The sequence below is a fragment of the Biomphalaria glabrata genome, chromosome 3 (genome assembly GCF_947242115.1).
Source record: "Biomphalaria glabrata chromosome 3, xgBioGlab47.1, whole genome shotgun sequence".
In the NCBI taxonomy this organism is placed as follows: domain Eukaryota; kingdom Metazoa; phylum Mollusca; class Gastropoda; family Planorbidae; genus Biomphalaria; species Biomphalaria glabrata.
In genome coordinates, this window is record NC_074713.1 from 37779390 (window position 1) to 37799336 (window position 19947).

The 19947-nt window shown below is 39.8% G+C and overlaps 2 protein-coding genes across 10 annotated transcripts in view; one reads left to right on the forward strand and one right to left on the reverse strand.

The window, feature by feature from the left end:
- LOC106063936 (E3 ubiquitin-protein ligase UBR2-like) overlaps positions 1-7520 on the forward strand; it is a 59469-nt gene extending 51949 nt beyond the window's left edge. For all 5 annotated transcript variants that reach the window (XM_056024885.1, XM_056024886.1, XM_056024887.1 and 2 more), the window contains 8 exons: positions 53-289; positions 702-777; positions 1132-1265; positions 1460-1568; positions 2437-2574; positions 5337-5507; positions 6057-6158; positions 6491-7520. In XM_056024885.1, the coding sequence (XP_055880860.1) occupies positions 53-289; positions 702-777; positions 1132-1265; positions 1460-1568; positions 2437-2574; positions 5337-5507; positions 6057-6158; positions 6491-6635 (1112 nt within the window). In that variant the 3' untranslated portion in view covers positions 6636-7520. The remainder of the gene's footprint in view (positions 1-52; positions 290-701; positions 778-1131; positions 1266-1459; positions 1569-2436; positions 2575-5336; positions 5508-6056; positions 6159-6490) is intronic.
- Positions 7521-9606: 2086 nt separating this feature from the next.
- The window catches only part of LOC129925308 (uncharacterized), an 89994-nt gene continuing 79653 nt past the window's right edge, over positions 9607-19947 (reverse strand). For all 5 annotated transcript variants that reach the window (XM_056024893.1, XM_056024895.1, XM_056024896.1 and 2 more), the window contains one exon: positions 9607-11634. In XM_056024893.1, coding sequence (XP_055880868.1) covers positions 10049-11634 — 1586 coding nt within the window. In that variant the 3' untranslated portion in view covers positions 9607-10048. The remainder of the gene's footprint in view (positions 11635-19947) is intronic.

Here is a 19947-nt window from a genome sequence, read left to right on the forward strand (position 1 = left end):
AAGGTTTATGCTAAATTTTAGCTGGAGTTACATTCTGTTTACCTCCCCTTAGCTCTGATCCCAGGCGAGGCTGAGAAGAGAAATAAATCCACTGTCTGCTTGCTGGACTTGAACATGTTCCACTACCTGGTCATACTGACCATGACACTGCCAGCCCTCCATGCAGAACAGCAGAGGTCTCATGTTTCCTCTCTGCCTATGGGTGGACTGAATGACCAGAATGCCCTGCAGCTGGTCTTCACTGCCCACTTGGTGCACATCTTATTGACCTATGAATCCCCAATTGAAGGTAAGTTCTAAATATGAGACTGTTTTTCAGGCAGGAAGTTTTTAGTGGTTAAAAAAAATATATACCTAGTAAAAGGGTACACCAATTTTATGATTATTTTTTTTAATTCTTCAGGGTTCATACTGATTGTTTAGTTTTGAATATAATTACCTAATTCATGATTTTAAATTATATTTGCTGTTGAGTCTGCAGAACAATTTTTTTTTAGTTTTACTTTGATATTTTAGTTGAAATTACTTTCAGAATTTATCAATGAAGTCCTTACAAAATTTTTGAAAGTCATGTTTAACCCTCTAAAGCTCACTATTCATATTTTCTATTAGCAGCTTGAACCCTGATAGTTTATAGTATAGTACAATAACTTGAGATGGATTAGTCCCATTTGTTGATTAAGTCCCACACTGTGTTCCAGATGCTGAAGAAGATGATCCAACATCTGAGAGCCTGGAGATGCTGGAGTTGTTTAGAAACTTGAGACAGGAAGCACAGTAAGGACATAGGATACATACATATAACATTCAGAAATATTACGTAACATAATTATTTATACAATTTATTGTTATTAGCAATTGATCTTGTAAAACATGACGGATGTGTGGTAGATTTAACATTTTGCTACATCTCAAAACATGTGAAAACTAAAATCTTTAAATGCTTCTTCACCCGAAAGTATAATTTCCTTGTGATTTTAGACATAATGCTGTAGCCTTGATGACATTTCTACAAATACTGGACATTGAAAGCAGCACCTTATTGTTGGATGACTTTGTTGAGTTCACTGTGCATGCATTAGTTGAATTAATTGTATTTCTATTCTTGTTTTTGTTTTTTCTACAAAACAGTGTTATGGATTCAGCAATGCCAAACTCTACAGGTCTGCTGCAGCATTTGAAGATAGCTACTCTCCCTTTTTTGAGATGCTGTGCCATATTGTATCACCATCTGACTGGAGTAGCTGCTCCACCAGAACTATCCAGTATGTTAGCCATTTATACTATCTGTTCTAAATTAACAATTTAAAAAAATTAAATATTTGAATAAGACTAACACAGGAAAGATACTTTTTTTTGTTCATAACTTTCTGCATTAAATGATCACTTTGTTTTTTGCTATTTGTTGAATACATTCTTTACTTCATTCCTGTTCATTTGTAACCCCATTTTGTTTCAGGTAAATCTTCCTTTGAGTTTGGTCACCTGTGTCGTTACCTGGCACTGCCCTCACATTTACCTGATTTGTTTACCAAACAAGGAAGTACCACCAGTGAACTGATACGAAGGTTTGTCTCATATGTTTCAGTTGATGCATAGAATATAAGGTCTTTTATATTAAGTTTGATGGCTGCCTGGTCATGTGGTATGTACTCTGGACTGTCTTTTTGATGGTCACAGGTTCAAACCTTGACCGCTGTCATCTCTTGTCATCCTACAGGAGGTTTGGGTTAGGATGTAACAGTCTTCAAACCTGAAGGAACATTCTAAAAATCTATAAAACAAATATGTTAAGAATGTTAAGCTTGATGTGTCTTGATCAGATGTTCTGTTATGTTAAGGATGTTAAGCTTGATGTGTCTTGATCAGATGTTCTGTTATGTTAAGAATGTTAAGCTTGAAGTGTCTTGATCAAATGTTTTTTTTTGTTAAGAATGTTTAGCTTGATGTGTCTTGATCAAATGTTTTGTTATGTTAAGGATGTTTAGCTTGAAGTGTCTTGATCAAATGTTTTCTTATGTTAAGAATGTTTAGCTTGATGTGTCTTGATCAAATGTTTTGTTATGTTAAGGATGTTTAGCTTGAAGTGTCTTGATCAGATGTTTTGTTATGTTAAGGATGTTTAGCTTGAAGTGTCTTGATCAGATGTTTTGTTATGTTAAGGATGTTTAGCTTGAAGTGTCTTGATCAGATGTTTTGTTATGTTAAGAATGTTTAGCTTGATGTGTCTTGATCAAATATTTTGTTATGTTAAGGATGTTTAGCTTGAAGTGTCTTGATCAGATGTTTTGTTATGTTAAGGATGTTTAGCTTGAAGTGTCTTGATCAGATGTTTTGTTATGTTAAGGATGTTTAGCTTGATGTGTCTTGATCAAATGTTTTGAGGTGTGTCGCTTCTTGACTTATAATATCACTTTAATTTTTTTCCCTGTCCAGCTGGTGCTGCAGTCGCACCATGAGAGAACGTTTATCTGCCAGCAGTGAGGTGATCATACGGTATCCACTGAAGCTGAACCATTTGATAGAGCTACCACATGATTACAGTCTCCTTATTAATGAGGCCTCAACCTTCACGTAAGTTGGATAGAGTCATTACTATTTAAATCTTATGTCACATCTCATTCAAACAGACTTCTTTGATGGTAAAACTTTTTGTGAACCAAGACCCATGAAGGAATAGAAATTGAGGCTTGGCACTTTTACAGATCTACAACTTCACCTATCCCTTAGTCTGTTGAACTGTTGTCTACCATCTTTCTCAATTCCTCTCTGTCTTTTGCCTTGGCTCATCCATTATTTTATATTGTCTTTCTCTGTCTGCCTATTCTTCTTTTTCCTGGTACTGTTCCGTGAAGGAATGTCTTAGTGAGGCCCAGAGATCTTGTAATATGGCCTTGAGTTTTAGTTTGTGTTTTTTTTTTTACATTAGTTAGCGGGTCACCGTGGGGTCCAATCACTGTAGTTCTTCTTCTTCTTCTTCTTCTTCTAGCCAGCTTTATTGCTGCTGAGCTGTGAGCTCTTTTGCAGACTGTGCCAAGGAATAAAAGTTTGCTGTTTTCTTCAGTTGTTCAGCACTGCCATACAGGGTGTTGGTTATGTTGTGCTGTAGTGGAAGTAGGGTCTGCTAAGGTGGGTTAGGGACAGGCATTCAAAGAGGATATGGTTTACGGTTTCAAAGGGGTGGGCGCAGTGTCTGCAAAGGGGTAGTTGTGTGGAGTTTATTTTGTTCAGGTGGTAATTTAATAGTGGTGTGTGTCCTGTTCTTAGTTGGAAGATTGTAGATTGTTCTTTGCGGGGGAGGAAGTTAATACTGTCCAGTTTGTTAGGCGTAGTCATTTCTCTGTACATGGCTCTGCCTGTGTTTCCTGATGCCCATTGGTTGAGCCACTCCTCTTTGTGATTGTTGACTAACATTGACCTTAGGGTGAGGTAGTTAACAGGTCTATCTGGTTGTTCCATAGATGAACCTGCCTTTGATAGCTTATCTGCCTTTTCATTTTCCATGATGCCAATGTGTCCAGGGATCCACTGTAGTGTAATATTGATATTTAATTTTGATATCATCTGGTGGATTATCACAATGAGTGTTGTCAACTCTCTTGGGCTGTTTGAGGTGCTGCTGTTAAGTGCTTGCAGAGTAGATTGGGAGTCTGTAAAGACAACAATATCTGATGGTGGTTGCACTCCTTCATATAATTTGTTTTCCACTGTCTGGAGTGCTATGGTAATTGCCTCAATTTCGGCTTGGAAGTTTGAGCAGTAATCACCACAGGGTGCGCTTATCTCAAAGTGTTTATTTTTAAGAAAGACCAGTAAGGCACCAAGACCAGCATTGATGGTAGCTTTGAAAGCCGATCCGTCTGTATAAATATGGATAGCTGTTTTTTGATAGCTTTTGATTGTTTCAAGCGTGCCTACTTTGAGCTCCAGTGGGTTTGATTCTTTTGTTAAGGTGTTATTTAGTAAATATGTTTTGATGGTTGGTTGTTTGTAGTTTAGTCCGGGTGTAATGTTTGAAAACCTGGTAATTTTTTCTCTGTTCTTGGGTAGGTGGTGTTTTAGGGCTAGTTCGTCAGTAAGTTGGATCAGAGTTCTTTGCTTTTTTTGGTTGTTTTTCCTATTTCTCTGTGTTAGTAATTTATTTGGATGATCGTCCTCCAACCTTCTGTATCTCTCAATAGCTTCTAATGCTGCTCTGTTGCGCCTTAACTTAAGAGGTTCAATATTGGAGTCTATTTCACAGGCTGCTGTGGGAGTAGTTCTCATACCTCCACTAATTAGCCGCAAGGCTTGGTTTTGGATTGTATCTAATGATGATTGATAGGTTTTGTTGGCAGCTACTTGTATGGAGAGACAGTTATCCATTACAGATCTGACATATCCAGTGTATAACTGTCTTAAGGTTTTCTTTTCAGCTCCTCAGGATGTTCCTGCTAGGTGTTTTATTATGTTTAATCTTTGTGATGCCTTTTCTTTTAAATCTGCCATTAAGTGTTTTAGAGACAGTCTTTGGTCTAGTTTTACACCAAGCTATGTTGGATTTTCTTCTTTATTTATTGGCTGAGAGTCTATTTTTAGGATGTAGTTTCTTTTTGCTGTTTTGTTGCTGTGGCTAAAGATTGAATAAACTGACTTTTCTTTGTTTATTTCCATTTTCCATAATTTTGAATATGTGGTAGTTGTGAGGGCTCTATTTAGTTTGGATCTAGTCAGCACTGGATATTTCTCTGTAGTCCAAATTAAAAGGTCGTCTGCATAAAGTGCCTTATTGACCGAAATGAGGTCCGGGAGGTCATTCATGAAGATTAGAAAGAGAGTGCAGCTAAGGGCTGAACCTTGTGGTAGTCCTTCTTCCAAACTTTTTTTACTAGAGATGGCACCTTCGAATCGGGTTTGGATGGTTCTGTTTTTTAAGAATGCCCTGATCCAGCTGTACATTTTTCCATGGATGCCCATTTTTTTCATCTTCAAAAATAGACCTTTTCTCCACACTCTATCCTAGGCTTGCAGCAAATCTAATCACTGTAGTAATCCTGTCTCTATAATAAATTTATAGTAAATGATAGAAATGTTAGCATTGTCAGCTTTGGGCAAATGTATTGGGGAGTTATCACAATAAGCTAAATAGTGTCAAGGTCACTAAATGGAGCTAGAAACAGAAGAGAATGTGACTCTACAGTTGCAAACTATTTATAGCTTTTCTGACAGAAAGGAAAATCGCTTATAGATTTTGGTTTTTCTATTATAGTTTTTAGGGATCTACAGTGTTTTTGTTTAGTTTTGCCTTGCCTGGAAATAATACTTGAATAGATTTGTTAATTAATTTCTTCCATTAGATGCCCCAAATCTGACGGGGATGACAGCCGTGCCCCAACCCGCTGCTTGGTGTGTGGCCGGATGTTGTGCTCACAGAGCTACTGCTGCCAGTCAGAACTGGATGGAACTCAAGTTGGAGCAGCCACAGAACATGCTTACTCTTGTGGAGCCAACAGTGGCATCTTTCTCAGGTAATATACTGTGTGTCAGTCATCCCACCTGAGAGAAACACAAGCATACAAAGAATGCAAGTCTTCAGATACTATGCAGAAAGTTCATTACCAAAGCAACCATAGTGCCAAAGCAGAAGCACCCAGAAATGTTTTCATTTTGTGTTCCAGGAAGAGACAATGATAATTCAAAATTTACCTACAGAAGCTAATTTTAAAAAAGGCAAATTACTTTCAGACACACACATTTAAATACATGCAACACTGTCAGACACACACATTTAAATAGACACACATAGAAAAGATTTTGAAAAAAGTATCACTATTTTAAAACTAAATTGGAATTCAAAAGCATTCATCAAAAGCTCAGCACTTTGATATCAGTGCCAGAGAGCCGTGCAAAAATGTCCAGCTTCTAGCAGCAGCTGATCTATCTGTATTATATTTAAATGTTGGTTTCATACATCAATACATGAATTGTTATCTACTTGAAGTTTAGTTCATTTTAAAAAAAAACAACTTTGAGTCTTTTTTAACCATTTTTTGTTTCTGTTCTGTTCCTTTGTTTAGAGTTCGTGAGTGCCAGGTGCTTCTGCTTTCCAACAAGATCAGAGGATGTTTCTTGCCAGCCCCTTACTTGGACATGTATGGTGAGACTGACCAAGGACTCAGGTACATTTTGGCTCACACTTTCATGATTCTAAGCGATCCCATCAGAAAACTTTAGGAGCCTAATTATTTTTGAGAGTGCTGGGACATACACGCAAACCTTTTACTGATATATAGGTTGCCAGAAAATTTGAAAAAATTGAAAACAAATCTAACAAAAGATTAACAAAAATTGAAAGAATTAAAGTTATTTAAAAAAAAAAAGTTTTAAAAACAATGATCTTAGTTTTGTCATTGAAGTTATGTTTGATTAGAGTCAATGTCAAATTTTGTTGTTTGTTTTGTCAATAGAGTTGGTTTGTTTGTTTTTTACTTTTGTATTTTATTTTCCACAGGAGAGGTAACCCTCTTACATTAAGTGAGGAAAATTTCCAGAACATCCAAAAAATCTGGTACCAACACAGCATTCCTCAGACTATATCTCGTAGTCTCAATGGGGAGTCTGGAACATCATTTATGATTGAATGGCATAATCTCTAAAAACCAACAAAATTAAACTTCTGATCTAATACAAATATCAGAAAGTGAACCAGAAATAAGACTTTTTTCAAGCCCGTGTTCAAGCATTTGCTAGCCAGAAAAGATATGGAGTGAACAAAAAAAATTTCCTTGTTTTTCTTTGAATCCGTCACTTCAAAGCTGAAATCTATTTTCCACAATTGGCATTAAAGTTTCTTCTTCATCTCCTCCCCATTGAATGAATATTTGCTCTTGAGGTTTGACTTTCATGCCCCCTGATGATGTTACCGGAATGAATCATATACTGGGTTGGATGGTCACCTGTGTTTTACTCTAGTGATTGTTATTCTCATTTTTTTTTATTTGTCTGCTTATGGCCAGGAATGGGGATTAAACTTTAGGAAATTCAGTGTGAGCGTGTGTGTGTGTGTGTTACGTGTAGAAGTATTCTCTTAAGATCAACACTACGGTACCATGCGTTGAATGAATACTATGGTGTACATAAGTATACATGGTAGACTGTATTTGTGTCAAGGATTGTACTTTGTTTTCTCAGCTACTTGTGTTAAACTTGAATTGAAAACTAAGACAAATATATATGCAAACTCTTTTTTTCCTTATTTAATGATGTATTTAATTTTATATAAACCCCCCCAAAAAAATGTTTTTTTTTAATTTTTTTGTTTTACTTTCCATTTTCTCTTCATGCGTTTTGAAACTGTTTCTATATTTCTGTTAGTTTCTATTAGTTTGTTTGTTTTTTTCTGTGTGTAAATTCAAAGGTTTTAACATCTTTATCTCATAATAATAGTCCATTACATATTTGTTTTTCTTGTCTTACTGGATTGTTCAAACCTCAAAACCTAGTTGATTAAAAATCTGGCCACAAGGCATGGCTACACCAAAGTTTTTACATTGAATAATTTCTGTGTTGACATTTGAAGAGGTAGTCTAGGATTTTGATAGTAGTAAACACTCCTGTGGAATATGTTAACATAGAAAATTAGTCATTTATTGGGCAAGTGAAATAAAATGAGATAAGATCTAAATCTATTCAAGCCAAAGCCCTAGCTGACTGATTGATTCATTTCATCATGAATTGTCTGTGTATAGAGTGAATCCTTGTCATGTACCTGAAGTGACTAGGTCCCCATTGGAAAGGACAAGAAATCAACTTCTCAATTCTTCGCAAATAAGTTTATAATTGTAAAGGCTAAATACAAAAAAAAAATGATGAGATGTGAAACACTATGAACATTTGAAAGGGAATGCCACAAATACTACATTCTGATGTAGATAAAGATACTAAGTCCAACAGTATCTTTAAACAGTGTATCTATTAGGATTGGATGTGTGAAAGGGGGGGGGGGGATAGGGAGATGTTGAGGGCGAGTCCACACAGTTCTAAATGGGTACCTGACATTGGTTGGGGAAATGTAAAGGCGGTTGACCACATAATGGCACCCTCATTAACCGTGGACCACAGAAACAGGTGACCTTGACATCATCAGTCTAAGTAGTTGCCCAGTAGTTTGTGCCAAATACATTTCTGCTTGAAAGGGAGGGCTGCATTACTTCAAAACGACTCTATCTCTTAGCCTATTGGGTCACCACATATGATCTAACATCCAACTCTCTGCATTCCTATTTTACTGTCGTCAGCATTCGTCTCTTCTTTGTCCTACGCTTCCTTTGTCTACCCTGCGAACATCTCGTTAGAGTGAACAGAATTGGTCATTCTGTTGTACTGAAAAGTACCTTTAAACAAACAACAGTACCTGTACTTAAAAGTATCTATAAACAAACAACAGTACTTAAAAGTACCTTTAAAAAAAAAAGGTTTATCATCACTTTCTCTATTTTGTACACTTGATCAGAAAGCTTACTATTACCATGCATGTCAGTATTCCTTTTGAACTAACAAACCTGTTGAAACATTGAGAATATAGCCACATTGAAACAATGAGAATATAGCCATTGAAACAATGAGAATATAGCTATTGAAACAATGAGAATATAGCCATTGAAACAATGAGAATATAGCCATTGAAACAATGAGAATATAGCTATTGAAACAATGAGAATATAGCCATTGAAACAATGAGAATATAGCCATTGAAACAATGAGAATATAGCCATTGAAACAATGAGAATATAGCCATTGAAACATTGAGAATATAGCCATTGAAACAATGAGAATATAGCCATTGAAACGATGAGAATATAGCCATTGAAACGATGAGAATATAGCCATTGAAACAATGAGAATATAGCCATTGAAACAATGAGAATATAGCCACATTGAAACAATGAGAATAGAACCACATTGAAACATTGAGAATAGAGCCACATTGAAACAATGAGAATAGAGCCACATTGATAGGAAAGCAGAAAGAAACAGCACCAGCTTTGTCGTGTTGTTAATTCCTTTCCTAATACACAAATGTTCTATAGAATAAATGCGCCTATTGGTTAAAGATCAGACGGAGTGTTAACAACAGTGTCAATAGCATTGCAACATTTCAAAACAACAACAGGATTCATGTGTGGAAACGAAGAGAGTGAGCAGACTAAACCCGTTTGAACTCATCTATAATAGTAATGCGAATAGCTGCAGTGGCGTGCTGAGATTAATTAACAGAATAGTTAACAGTGGCGTGCTAAGGTCAGCTAACAATAGTTACAGTGGCGTGCTGAGATCAGCTAACAATAGTTACAGTGGCGTGCTAAGGTCAGCTAACAATAGTTACAGTGGCGTGCTGAGATCAATTAACAGAATAGTTACAGTGGCGTGCTAGGGTCAGCTAACAGACTATTTGACAGGCCCGCGGGAGGGGGGGGGGAATCTATTAGGTGTTTAGTACTAGTGTTTCTCGATTGAACCCATATAACATAGATATATCAGATTCAAATGGATTGAAATATTTGAACTATCCGTAGTTCTCAATAGATAAATCAATGGAGAGATAACCCATTTCAAAGTAGTGCTCTCCATGTTGTCCTCGCCTTTTATTTGATAGTTTACACGCCATACACAGCAAAACATATAGGAAACCACACAGGCATGATTACATAGTGTTTTGTTTTGCTTTCAATGGAACCAAAAGAGACCTTGAACTTGTTCATCTGAACTTGATGAGAAGGTCACACCAATAACTAGCTCTCTTAGACCCTCAGCTTTCTGGGTTTGACTTCTGCGGTAAATAGGCCACTAGACAATGAGGCAGATTCTCAACTAATGCATTGTTATTTTAGCTCAACCAGTGTTAGTCTACGTCAGTATATCATACTGTGATCTTCTGAATCACGATCTTTTGTGGAGCGAGGGGTGCAGGTCGTGAAGCAAAGAGAAATGTTCTCCAGTGATTCTATGGTTCACCTCTAGTATCATTCAAGCCAAGCCAATACAAATCTTGAGAAACACTCTACACAAGTCACTCACACTTCCCTCCTATCGGTGTCCGCACAAACTTTTTGCCAAACAGTGCGCACATTCTTTCAGAGAATTCCTGATGGAAAGCGTCAAACTTTCTCGGCCTCTGGCGGCGAATAAGTCCCGTCTGACTGGAAAGAAAATCGTAGGCGTTTTTGTAAACATGAGTTACTTTTTCTTGAGTTCTGGTGGAAGTTGCGTCCCTCTCCAAGAAAGACGTATCCGACATGTTCACCAGTTTCAAATCCACATTTGGTTGTCTTGTGGGTTGCGTCAAGTCCAGCGATTGGTTTCCTGAAACAAAATTCTGCTGTCCTTGGTCTGAGCGGTTTGAAAGATCTGACTTGAAGTCTTGTGATGGAAGGAACTCGTCGCGTATTTCTGAAGAATTCGTAGATATCAGAGACACCTGTTGAGTGTTTGGCGGTATGTCTGCTGAGAGGTTTTCTGATCTCCATCGGTTCTCTCCCTGAGGTGAGACTTGATCTGACACGTGGGGCTCCGGAGCAGTTGTCGAGGTGTTACTCAGCATTTCCGCCGGATGTTCGCCAGAATTACCCACAACCGATTCTGCTGCAAGAGTTTGCTCTTCTGGGTTTTTTGTTAGGTGCGGCTTTATACTGGTGAAACTTAAAGAGATCTTCTCTGCCATATAAGTCTGCGTGGTTAATTCAGGGTGCCTTAAAGAGGAGCCGTTTGGTTTCTTGTCGCTCGTAGCTGACACGGCCAATATTGGAGTACTTAACCAAGTAGTCTGTTCACTCGGAGTTGCTGTTTTGCTGGTCCTCTTCTTTGACTGCTTTCTCACTTTTTTCCCCTTACCTTGGTTGCGATGAATATTTCTGGTTTTATTCAATCTAGGCTGGGTTGAAGAAGAAGGAGACAAACTTTTCTCAAGACCAAGACTTTGATGAACATCGAATGTAAATTTACTTTGTAATCCTACGCCTAATTGCTTAGCGGAAGGATTTTTTCTTTTTTTCCGGTTTTGATTTTTGTTCTTTCTACCTGGCACAAGTTTTGGGCCTTGCATAGATGCGGTAGTAGGGTGACTTGTGAGATGCATGAGATCCTCAGAGATACTCCCGCCTTTTTGTAATACAATTGTTTCACTTAATTTATCACCTGCGGAAGGATTTAAGATTGACAAATTCTCGTTCATGTTTTTGATTGCACCATGATCGTTGTCTCTGATATCTCCAAGTTTTTCATGACCTTCATCTACTGCTGTCGTCTGCTCAGTATCAAGCAAGATTTTAAGCGGCCATCGTTTAGGTCTTGGCCTTGAGTCGTATGTGTCAAAGTAGTCCATCGCCCTAGTGGCGTCAATAAAAGGGTATACACTGGACATCTCTGACTGCAGCGTGAAAGGAGCGTTCGTTCTCTCTCTATGGATTGAAACATAGTCTGGTTTTACGTGGCTTTCTGGTGGCCGGAAAACTCGACCGGACGACCGAGAGGTTACTTGCCATTGGTTATGTTGATCTCTGACGTGCGCAGTGGAGCTCACTTCCGGATTTGGAGCAATCCTATTGGTTGGTTGCTCTTGCGGAATTATTTCGATTCCATTATTTGTCGCTTGGCTTCCTGAAAGTAGAGAAAAATTGTTTCGTTTTGACACAGACACAAGAAAAAGTCAAGTTGACTTGAAGATGTTGTGCTTATGTATTTATATATATGGACTATAATTCAACTATTTGGACATAGATAGTCAATAAATAACCAGTTTAACTGTAAATTAACTGGAAGCCTGCTACAGTGAGGCATAAATATTTGGTTTTTAGCAATGTTGACTTTAAAATAATTGAAACACAAATATTACCGACACTAAATTCGCGTACACACAAAAACTAAAAGTTGAGCTGAAACAAATTACTCTCGCCCAAGCTATTTTTTTTCTCGTACTAATTATAATCCAATCCAGGTATTGTCCTATATGAAGAGAGATTGCATTGTTCTACGTGATTAATAAGACCCAGCTTTGACCTATATAAGCATACGTTTTTCCTCAATGACTAGTTTTATACGTGTATTTCTATTCCGATTATGTCTATTTTTATGTGTAAACGTTTTTACCCATAAGATTAATGGGGGAGGAGGTTTATACCTTGTCCATCTCTATATATAATTCTCTTCATGGCTCAAGAGTTTGGACACACAAGAAGTAAAGGAAAGATCACTCTTTTATTTCTGCAAGTCGGGCGGACTAGAGTTACCCTACGAAAAAAAAAAAGAGGGGGGGGGGAGAGAACAAGTAGTATTCACCCATCCCAAAATAGCAGAGCCGGATTTAACCTTGTGTCCAAGAAGTCATGAAAAGATTTCTCTTTTTTATTTCTACCCCATGTAGTTTTAGTCACTAAATAGCAGGCCGGACAACCGTTGTGGAGCTCTATGCGAAACGGATTTGGCGGGGCCAAGTTTGGGTAGGGATACGGATAATAAGTGAAAATTAAGAATTTGTATTAGAAAATAAATTCGTCTTTGCATTTTATGCATCCTTTACTACCTACAGAATTACTTTACGAGCCTTGCGTGTAGCTAAGCCATACAGTATATCATAAAAATACAGTTTCCTACATAGATCACGCTCAATAGCAAGAATTACCAAATGTTTCAATCTATCTTCGAGAATTGTTGACCTCAAGTAATTCTTCATTAGTTTGAGGCGCGATAAGCTTCTTTCACCAGATTCCACAATTACGGGTATTGCATAATGCCGTTTTTTTTTCATCGCGCGTGGGATTGGCGTTTTCCATTTTGAATTCACCCCAAAATGACAATTTTTTGTCAATATATTTCAGGAATTTTTTATTTTTTTTTTGAGTTTTCAAAAGATTTTTTTTTTATTTCCGGAGATTTCCATGACTTTTTCGTATATTTTGCAATTTCAGATTTCAAGGAGCTCCTTGGTAAATCAGGAGGCCACGGGAAATCTGTTATAAGTTATTAAATGATTTAATTTAATAATTTACACATAGAATTAGCACGGGTCCTATGAAAGTGCGGGGCTCACTGCGGTTGCATTGGTTGCAGTGGCCTAAGGCCGGCCCTGCAAAATAGCGGCGTATGCTACACCGTGGGTCGACTAGTTCATTATAATTCATTCTCGGGTAGGAATTGAACTCTTGTAATAGTTCCTTCTATTTCCTCGTTATTTCTTTCAAACATCAAGGTCTTTTTCTTTCATATAGAAAAGTTGTTTAATACAAAACGTTTGATGTTTTCTAAAATATTGTCAGAAATCCTGGGGCGTACTGTCAGTCTTCTGTAAGAAAGACACACAAAACCTACAGTGCTGAGATTGTAGTTAATAGCATGTTTAAAAGTGAGATTTTTGTTCCTTGCTACACCAGATACTCAATGTGGGAATACGACGGACTCGCAGAGACCGCCCACGAGTTTGTGTGTAGCTTGAACTCCCATCATTATCTTTTTTACGTTTCTTTATAGTTTACTTAGACTTAGATCCTCCTGCGCCGTTGGGCGCATTTGGGCGGTTAGCTGTCTCCATAAAGATCTGTCACTGGCAATGTCTGAAGCCTCTTCCCACCTGGTGTCCTACTGTCCACTGTTCTGAGGTCCTCCATAAAAGTGTGGCGCCAAGTTATACGAGGACGTCCCTATTTGCATTTTCCTCGTATTGGTCTCCCTGCAATCGCAAACCTCATGTAGCGCTCTGAACCTAATTAGCATTATCAGGAATTAGGAGGACAGTGCCGGAGTTTAGAAGGTGGAGGCTCTCTTATAGCTTTGATAAATGTACTTTTTATATTAATACGTTAGGGCCGGGCTTAGGTAATTTGAGGCCCTAGGCCAATCGAATAGGGAGGCTCAAGGTGAAGGGAATAGGGTGGCCCCAAATGAGATAGAAAAAACAACAAAAATTAAGACCAAAAATACACAATGAATTATAAACCGCGTGTATCTAGATCTAAATCAACCACTTGATTAAATTCATAGAGCGCCGATAGCACTAATGTGCTTTATGGGCGATACATGGTCACCAGACAACCAAATACCGTCTCGACATTTCACCAAAAGGAAGAAACAAAGGTCTTCTAACATAAGTAGTCTAACAAGGAGATCTAAACATTCGCGAATAGACCTTGAACCATAGTAGACACTCAGAGCGAGGCTAGTAGACATAGGGCCATAGAGTTCTGCTATGTTTGAGATTTGATCCAACTAGAGCTAGGCTAGTAGACACAGAGTCATGTAGTTCTGCTATGTTTGAGAACGAGGCTAGTAGACACAGAGTCATAGAGTTCTGCTATGTTTGAGATTTGATCCAACTAGAGCTAGGCTAGTAGACACAGAGTCATGGAGTTCTGCTATGTTTGAGATTTGATCCAACTAGAGCTAGGCTAGTAGACACAGAGTCACGGAGTTCTGCTATGTTTGAGAACGAGGCTAGTAGACACAGAGTCATGGAGTTCTGCTATGTTTGAGAACGAGGCTAGTAGACACAGAGTCATGGAGTTCTGCTATGTTTGAGATTTGATCCAACTAGAGCTAGGCTAGTAGACACAGAGTCACGGAGTTCTGCTATGTTTGAGAACGAGGCTAGTAGACACAGAGTCATGGAGTTCTGCTATGTTTGAGAACGAGGCTAGTAGACACAGAGTCATGGAGTTCTGCTATGTTTGAGATTTGATCCAACTAGAGCTAGGCTAGTAGACACAGAGTCATGGAGTTCTGCTATGTTTGAGAACGAGGCTAGTAGACACAGAGTCATGGAGTTCTGCTATGTTTGAGATTTGATCCAACTAGAGCTAGGCTAGTAGACACAGAGTCATGGAGTTCTGCTATGTTTGAGAACGAGGCTAGTAGACACAGAGTCATGGAGTTCTGCTATGTTTGAGAACGAGGCTAGTAGACACAGAGTCATGGAGTTCTGCTATGTTTGAGATTTGATCCAACTAGAGCTAGGCTAGTAGACACAGAGTCATGGAGTTCTGCTATGTTTGAGAACGAGGCTAGTAGACACAGAGTCATGGAGTTCTGCTATGTTTGAGATTTGATCCAACTAGAGCTAGGCTAGTAGACACAGAGTCACGGAGTTCTGTTACGTTTGAGAACGAGGCTAGTAGACACAGAGTCATGGAGTTCTGCTATGTTTGAGATTTGATCCAACTAGAGCTAGGCTAGTAGACACAGAGTCATGGAGTTCTGCTATGTTTGAGAACGAGGCTAGTAGACACAGAGTCATGGAGTTCTGCTATGTTTGAGATTTGATCCAACTAGAGCTAGGCTAGTAGACACAGAGTCACGGAGTTCTGCTATGTTTGAGAACGAGGCTAGTAGACACAGAGTCACGGAGTTCTGCTATGTTTGAGATTTGATCCAACTAGAGCTAGGCTAGTAGACACAGAGTCACAGAGTTCTGCTATGTTTGAGAACGAGGCTAGTAGACACAGAGTCACGGAGTTCTGTTTGAGATTTGATCCAACTAGAGCTAGGCTAGTAGACACAGAGTCATGGAGTTCTGCTATGTTTGAGAACGAGGCTAGTAGACACAGAGTCATGGAGTTCTGCTATGTTTGAGATTTGATCCAACTAGAGCTAGGCTAGTAGACACAGAGTCACGGAGTTCTGTTTGAGATTTGATCCAACTAGAGCTAGGCTAGTAGACACAGAGTCATGGAGTTCTGCTATGTTTGAGAACGAGGCTAGTAGACACAGAGTCATGGAGTTCTGCTATGTTTGAGATTTGATCCAACTAGAGCTAGGCTAGTAGACACAGAGTCATGGAGTTCTGCTATGTTTGAGAACGAGGCTTGTAGACACAAGAGTCACGGAGTTCTGCTATGTTTGAGAACGAGGCTAGTAGACACAGAGTCATGGAGTTCTGCTATGTTTGAGAACGAGGCTAGTAGACACAGAGTCATGGAGTTCTGCTATGTTTGAGAACGAGGCTAGTAGACACAGAGTCATGGAGTTCTGCTATGTTTGAGAACGAGGCTAGTAGACACAGAGTCACGGAGTTCTGCTATGTTTGAGATATGATCCAACTAGAGCTAGGCTAGTAGACACAGAGTCATGGAGTTCTGCTATGTTTGAGAACGAGGCTAGTAGACACAGAGTCATGGAGTTCTGCTATGTTTGAGAACGAGGCTAGTAGACACAGAGTCATGGAGTTCTGCTATGTTTGAGAACGAGGCTAGTAGACACAGAGTCACGGAGTTCTGCTATGTTTGAGAACGAGGCTAGTAGACACAGAGTCATGGAGTTCTGCTATGTTTGAGATTTGATCCAACTAGAGCTAGGCTAGTAGACACAGAGTCATGGAGTTCTGCTATGTTTGAGATATGATCCAACTAGAGCTAGGCTAGTAGACACAGAGTCATGGAGTTCTGCTATGTTTGAGAACGAGGCTAGTAGACACAGAGTCATGGAGTTCTGCTATGTTTGAGAACGAGGCTAGTAGACACAGAGTCATGGAGTTCTGCTATGTTTGAGAACGAGGCTAGTAGACACAGAGTCATGGAGTTCTGCTATGTTTGAGAACGAGGCTAGTAGACACAGAGTCATGGAGTTCTGCTATGTTTGAGAACGAGGCTAGTAGACACAGAGTCATGGAGTTCTGCTATGTTTGAGAACGAGGCTAGTAGACACAGAGTCACGGAGTTCTGCTATGTTTGAGATTTGATCCAACTAGAGCTAGGCTAGTAGACACAGAGTCACGGAGTTCTGCTATGTTTGAGAACGAGGCTAGTAGACACAGAGTCATGGAGTTCTGCTATGTTTGAGAACGAGGCTAGTAGACACAGAGTCATGGAGTTCTGCTATGTTTGAGAACGAGGCTAGTAGACACAGAGTCATGTAGTTCTGCTATGTTTTGAGATTTGATCCAACTAGAGCTAGGCTAGTAGACACAGAGTCATGGAGTTCTGCTATGTTTGAGAACGAGGCTAGTAGACACAGAGTCATGGAGTTCTGCTATGTTTGAGAACGAGGCTAGTAGACACAGAGTCATGGAGTTCTGCTATGTTTGAGAACGAGGCTAGTAGACACAGAGTCATGGAGTTCTGCTATGTTTGAGAACGAGGCTAGTAGACACAGAGTCATGGAGTTCTGCTATGTTTGAGAACGAGGCTAGTAGACACAGAGTCATGGAGTTCTGCTATGTTTGAGAACGAGGCTAGTAGACACAGAGTCATGGAGTTCTGCTATGTTTGAGATTTGATCCAACTAGAGCTAGGCTAGTAGACACAGAGTCATGGAGTTCTGCTATGTTTGAGATTTGATCAAACTAGAGCTAGGCTAGTAGACACAGAGTCATGGAGTTCTGCTATGTTTGAGATTTGATCCAACTAGAGCTAGGCTAGTAGACACAGAGTCACGGAGTTCTGCTATGTTTGAGAACGAGGCTAGTAGACACAGAGTCATGGAGTTCTGCTATGTTTGAGAACGAGGCTAGTAGACACAGAGTCACGGAGTTCTGCTATGTTTGAGATTTGATCCAACTAGAGCTAGGCTAGTAGACACAGAGTCATGGAGTTCTGCTATGTTTGAGAACGAGGCTAGTAGACACAGAGTCATGGAGTTCTGCTATGTTTGAGATTTGATCCAACTAGAGCTAGGCTAGTAGACACAGAGTCACGGAGTTCTGCTATGTTTGAGAACGAGGCTAGTAGACACAGAGTCATGGAGTTCTGCTATGTTTGAGAACGAGGCTAGTAGACACAGAGTCATGGAGTTCTGCTATGTTTGAGATTTGATCCAACTAGAGCTAGGCTAGTAGACACAGAGTCATGGAGTTCTGCTATGTTTGAGAACGAGGCTAGTAGACACAGAGTCATGGAGTTCTGCTATGTTTGAGAACGAGGCTAGTAGACACAGAGTCATGGAGTTCTGCTATGTTTGAGAACGAGGCTAGTAGACACAGAGTCATGGAGTTCTGCTATGTTTGAGAACGAGGCTAGTAGACACAGAGTCACGGAGTTCTGCTATGTTTGAGATTTGATCCAACTAGAGCTAGGCTAGTAGACACAGAGTCATGGAGTTCTGCTATGTCTGAGATTTGATCCAACTAGAGCTAGGCTAGTAGACACAGAGTCATGGAGTTCTTCTATGTTTGAGAACGAGGCTAGTAGACACAGAGTCACGGAGTTCTGTTTGAGATTTGATCCAACTAGAGCTAGGCTAGTAGACACAGAGTCACGGAGTTCTGCTATGTTTGAGAACGAGGCTAGTAGACACAGAGTCATGGAGTTCTGCTATGTTTGAGATTTGATCCAACTAGAGCTAGGCTAGTAGACACAGAGTCATGGAGTTCTGCTATGTTTGAGAACGAGGCTAGTAGACACAGAGTCATGGAGTTCTGCTATGTTTGAGAACGAGGCTAGTAGACACAGAGTCATGGAGTTCTGCTATGTTTGAGATTTGATCCAACTAGAGCTAGGCTAGTAGACACAGAGTCATGGAGTTCTGCTATGTTTGAGAACGAGGCTAGTAGACACAGAGTCACGGAGTTCTGTTTGAGATTTGATCCAACTAGAGCTAGGCTAGTAGACACAGAGTCATGGAGTTCTGCTATGTTTGAGAACGAGGCTAGTAGACACAGAGTCACGGAGTTCTGTTTGAGATTTGATCCAACTAGAGCTAGGCTAGTAGACACAGAGTCACGGAGTTCTGCTATGTTTGAGAACGAGGCTAGTAGACACAGAGTCATGGAGTTCTGCTATGTTTGAGATTTGATCCAACTAGAGCTAGGCTAGTAGACACAAAGTCATGGAGTTCTGCTATGTTTGAGAACGAGGCTAGTAGACACAGAGTCATGGAGTTCTGCTATGTTTGAGAACGAGGCTAGTAGACACAGAGTCACGGAGTTCTGTTTGAGATTTGATCCAACTAGAGCTAGGCTAGTAGACACAGAGTCATGGAGTTCTGCTATGTTTGTGAACGAGGCTAGTAGACACAGAGTCACGGAGTTCTGCTATGTTTGAGAACGAGGCTAGTAGACACAGAGTCATGGAGTTCTGCTATGTTTGAGAACGAGGCTAGTAGACACAGAGTCATGGAGTTCTGCTATGTTTGAGAACGAGGCTAGTAGACACAGAGTCACGGAGTTCTGCTATGTTTGAGATTTGATCCAACTAGAGCTAGGCTAGTAGACACAGAGTCATGGAGTTCTGCTATGTTTGAGAACGAGGCTAGTAGACACAGAGTCATGGAGTTCTGCTATGTTTGAGAACGAGGCTAGTAGACACAGAGTCATGGAGTTCTGCTATGTTTGAGAACTAGGCTAGTAGACACAGAGTCATGGAGTTCTGCTATGTTTGAGAACGAGGCTAGTAGACACAGAGTCATGGAGTTCTGCTATGTTTGAGAACGAGGCTAGTAGACACAGAGTCACGGAGTTCTGCTATGTTTGAGATTTGATCCAACTAGAGCTAGGCTAGTAGACACAGAGTCACGGAGTTCTGCTATGTTTGAGAACGAGGCTAGTAGACACAGAGTCATGGAGTTCTGCTATGTTTGAGAACGAGGCTAGTAGACACAGAGTCACGGAGTTCTGCTATGTTTGAGATTTGATCCAACTAGAGCTAGGCTAGTAGACACAGAGTCATGGAGTTCTGCTATGTTTGAGAACGAGGCTAGTAGACACAGAGTCATGAGGTTCTGCTATGTTTGAGAACGAGGCTAGTAGACACAGAGTCATGTAGTTCTGCTATGTTTTGAGATTTGATCCAACTAGAGCTAGGCTAGTAGACACAGAGTCATGGAGTTCTGCTATGTTTGAGAACGAGGCTAGTAGACACAGAGTCATGGAGTTCTGCTATGTTTGAGAACGAGGCTAGTAGACACAGAGTCATGGAGTTCTGCTATGTTTGAGAACGAGGCTAGTAGACACAGAGTCATGGAGTTCTGCTATGTTTGAGAACGAGGCTAGTA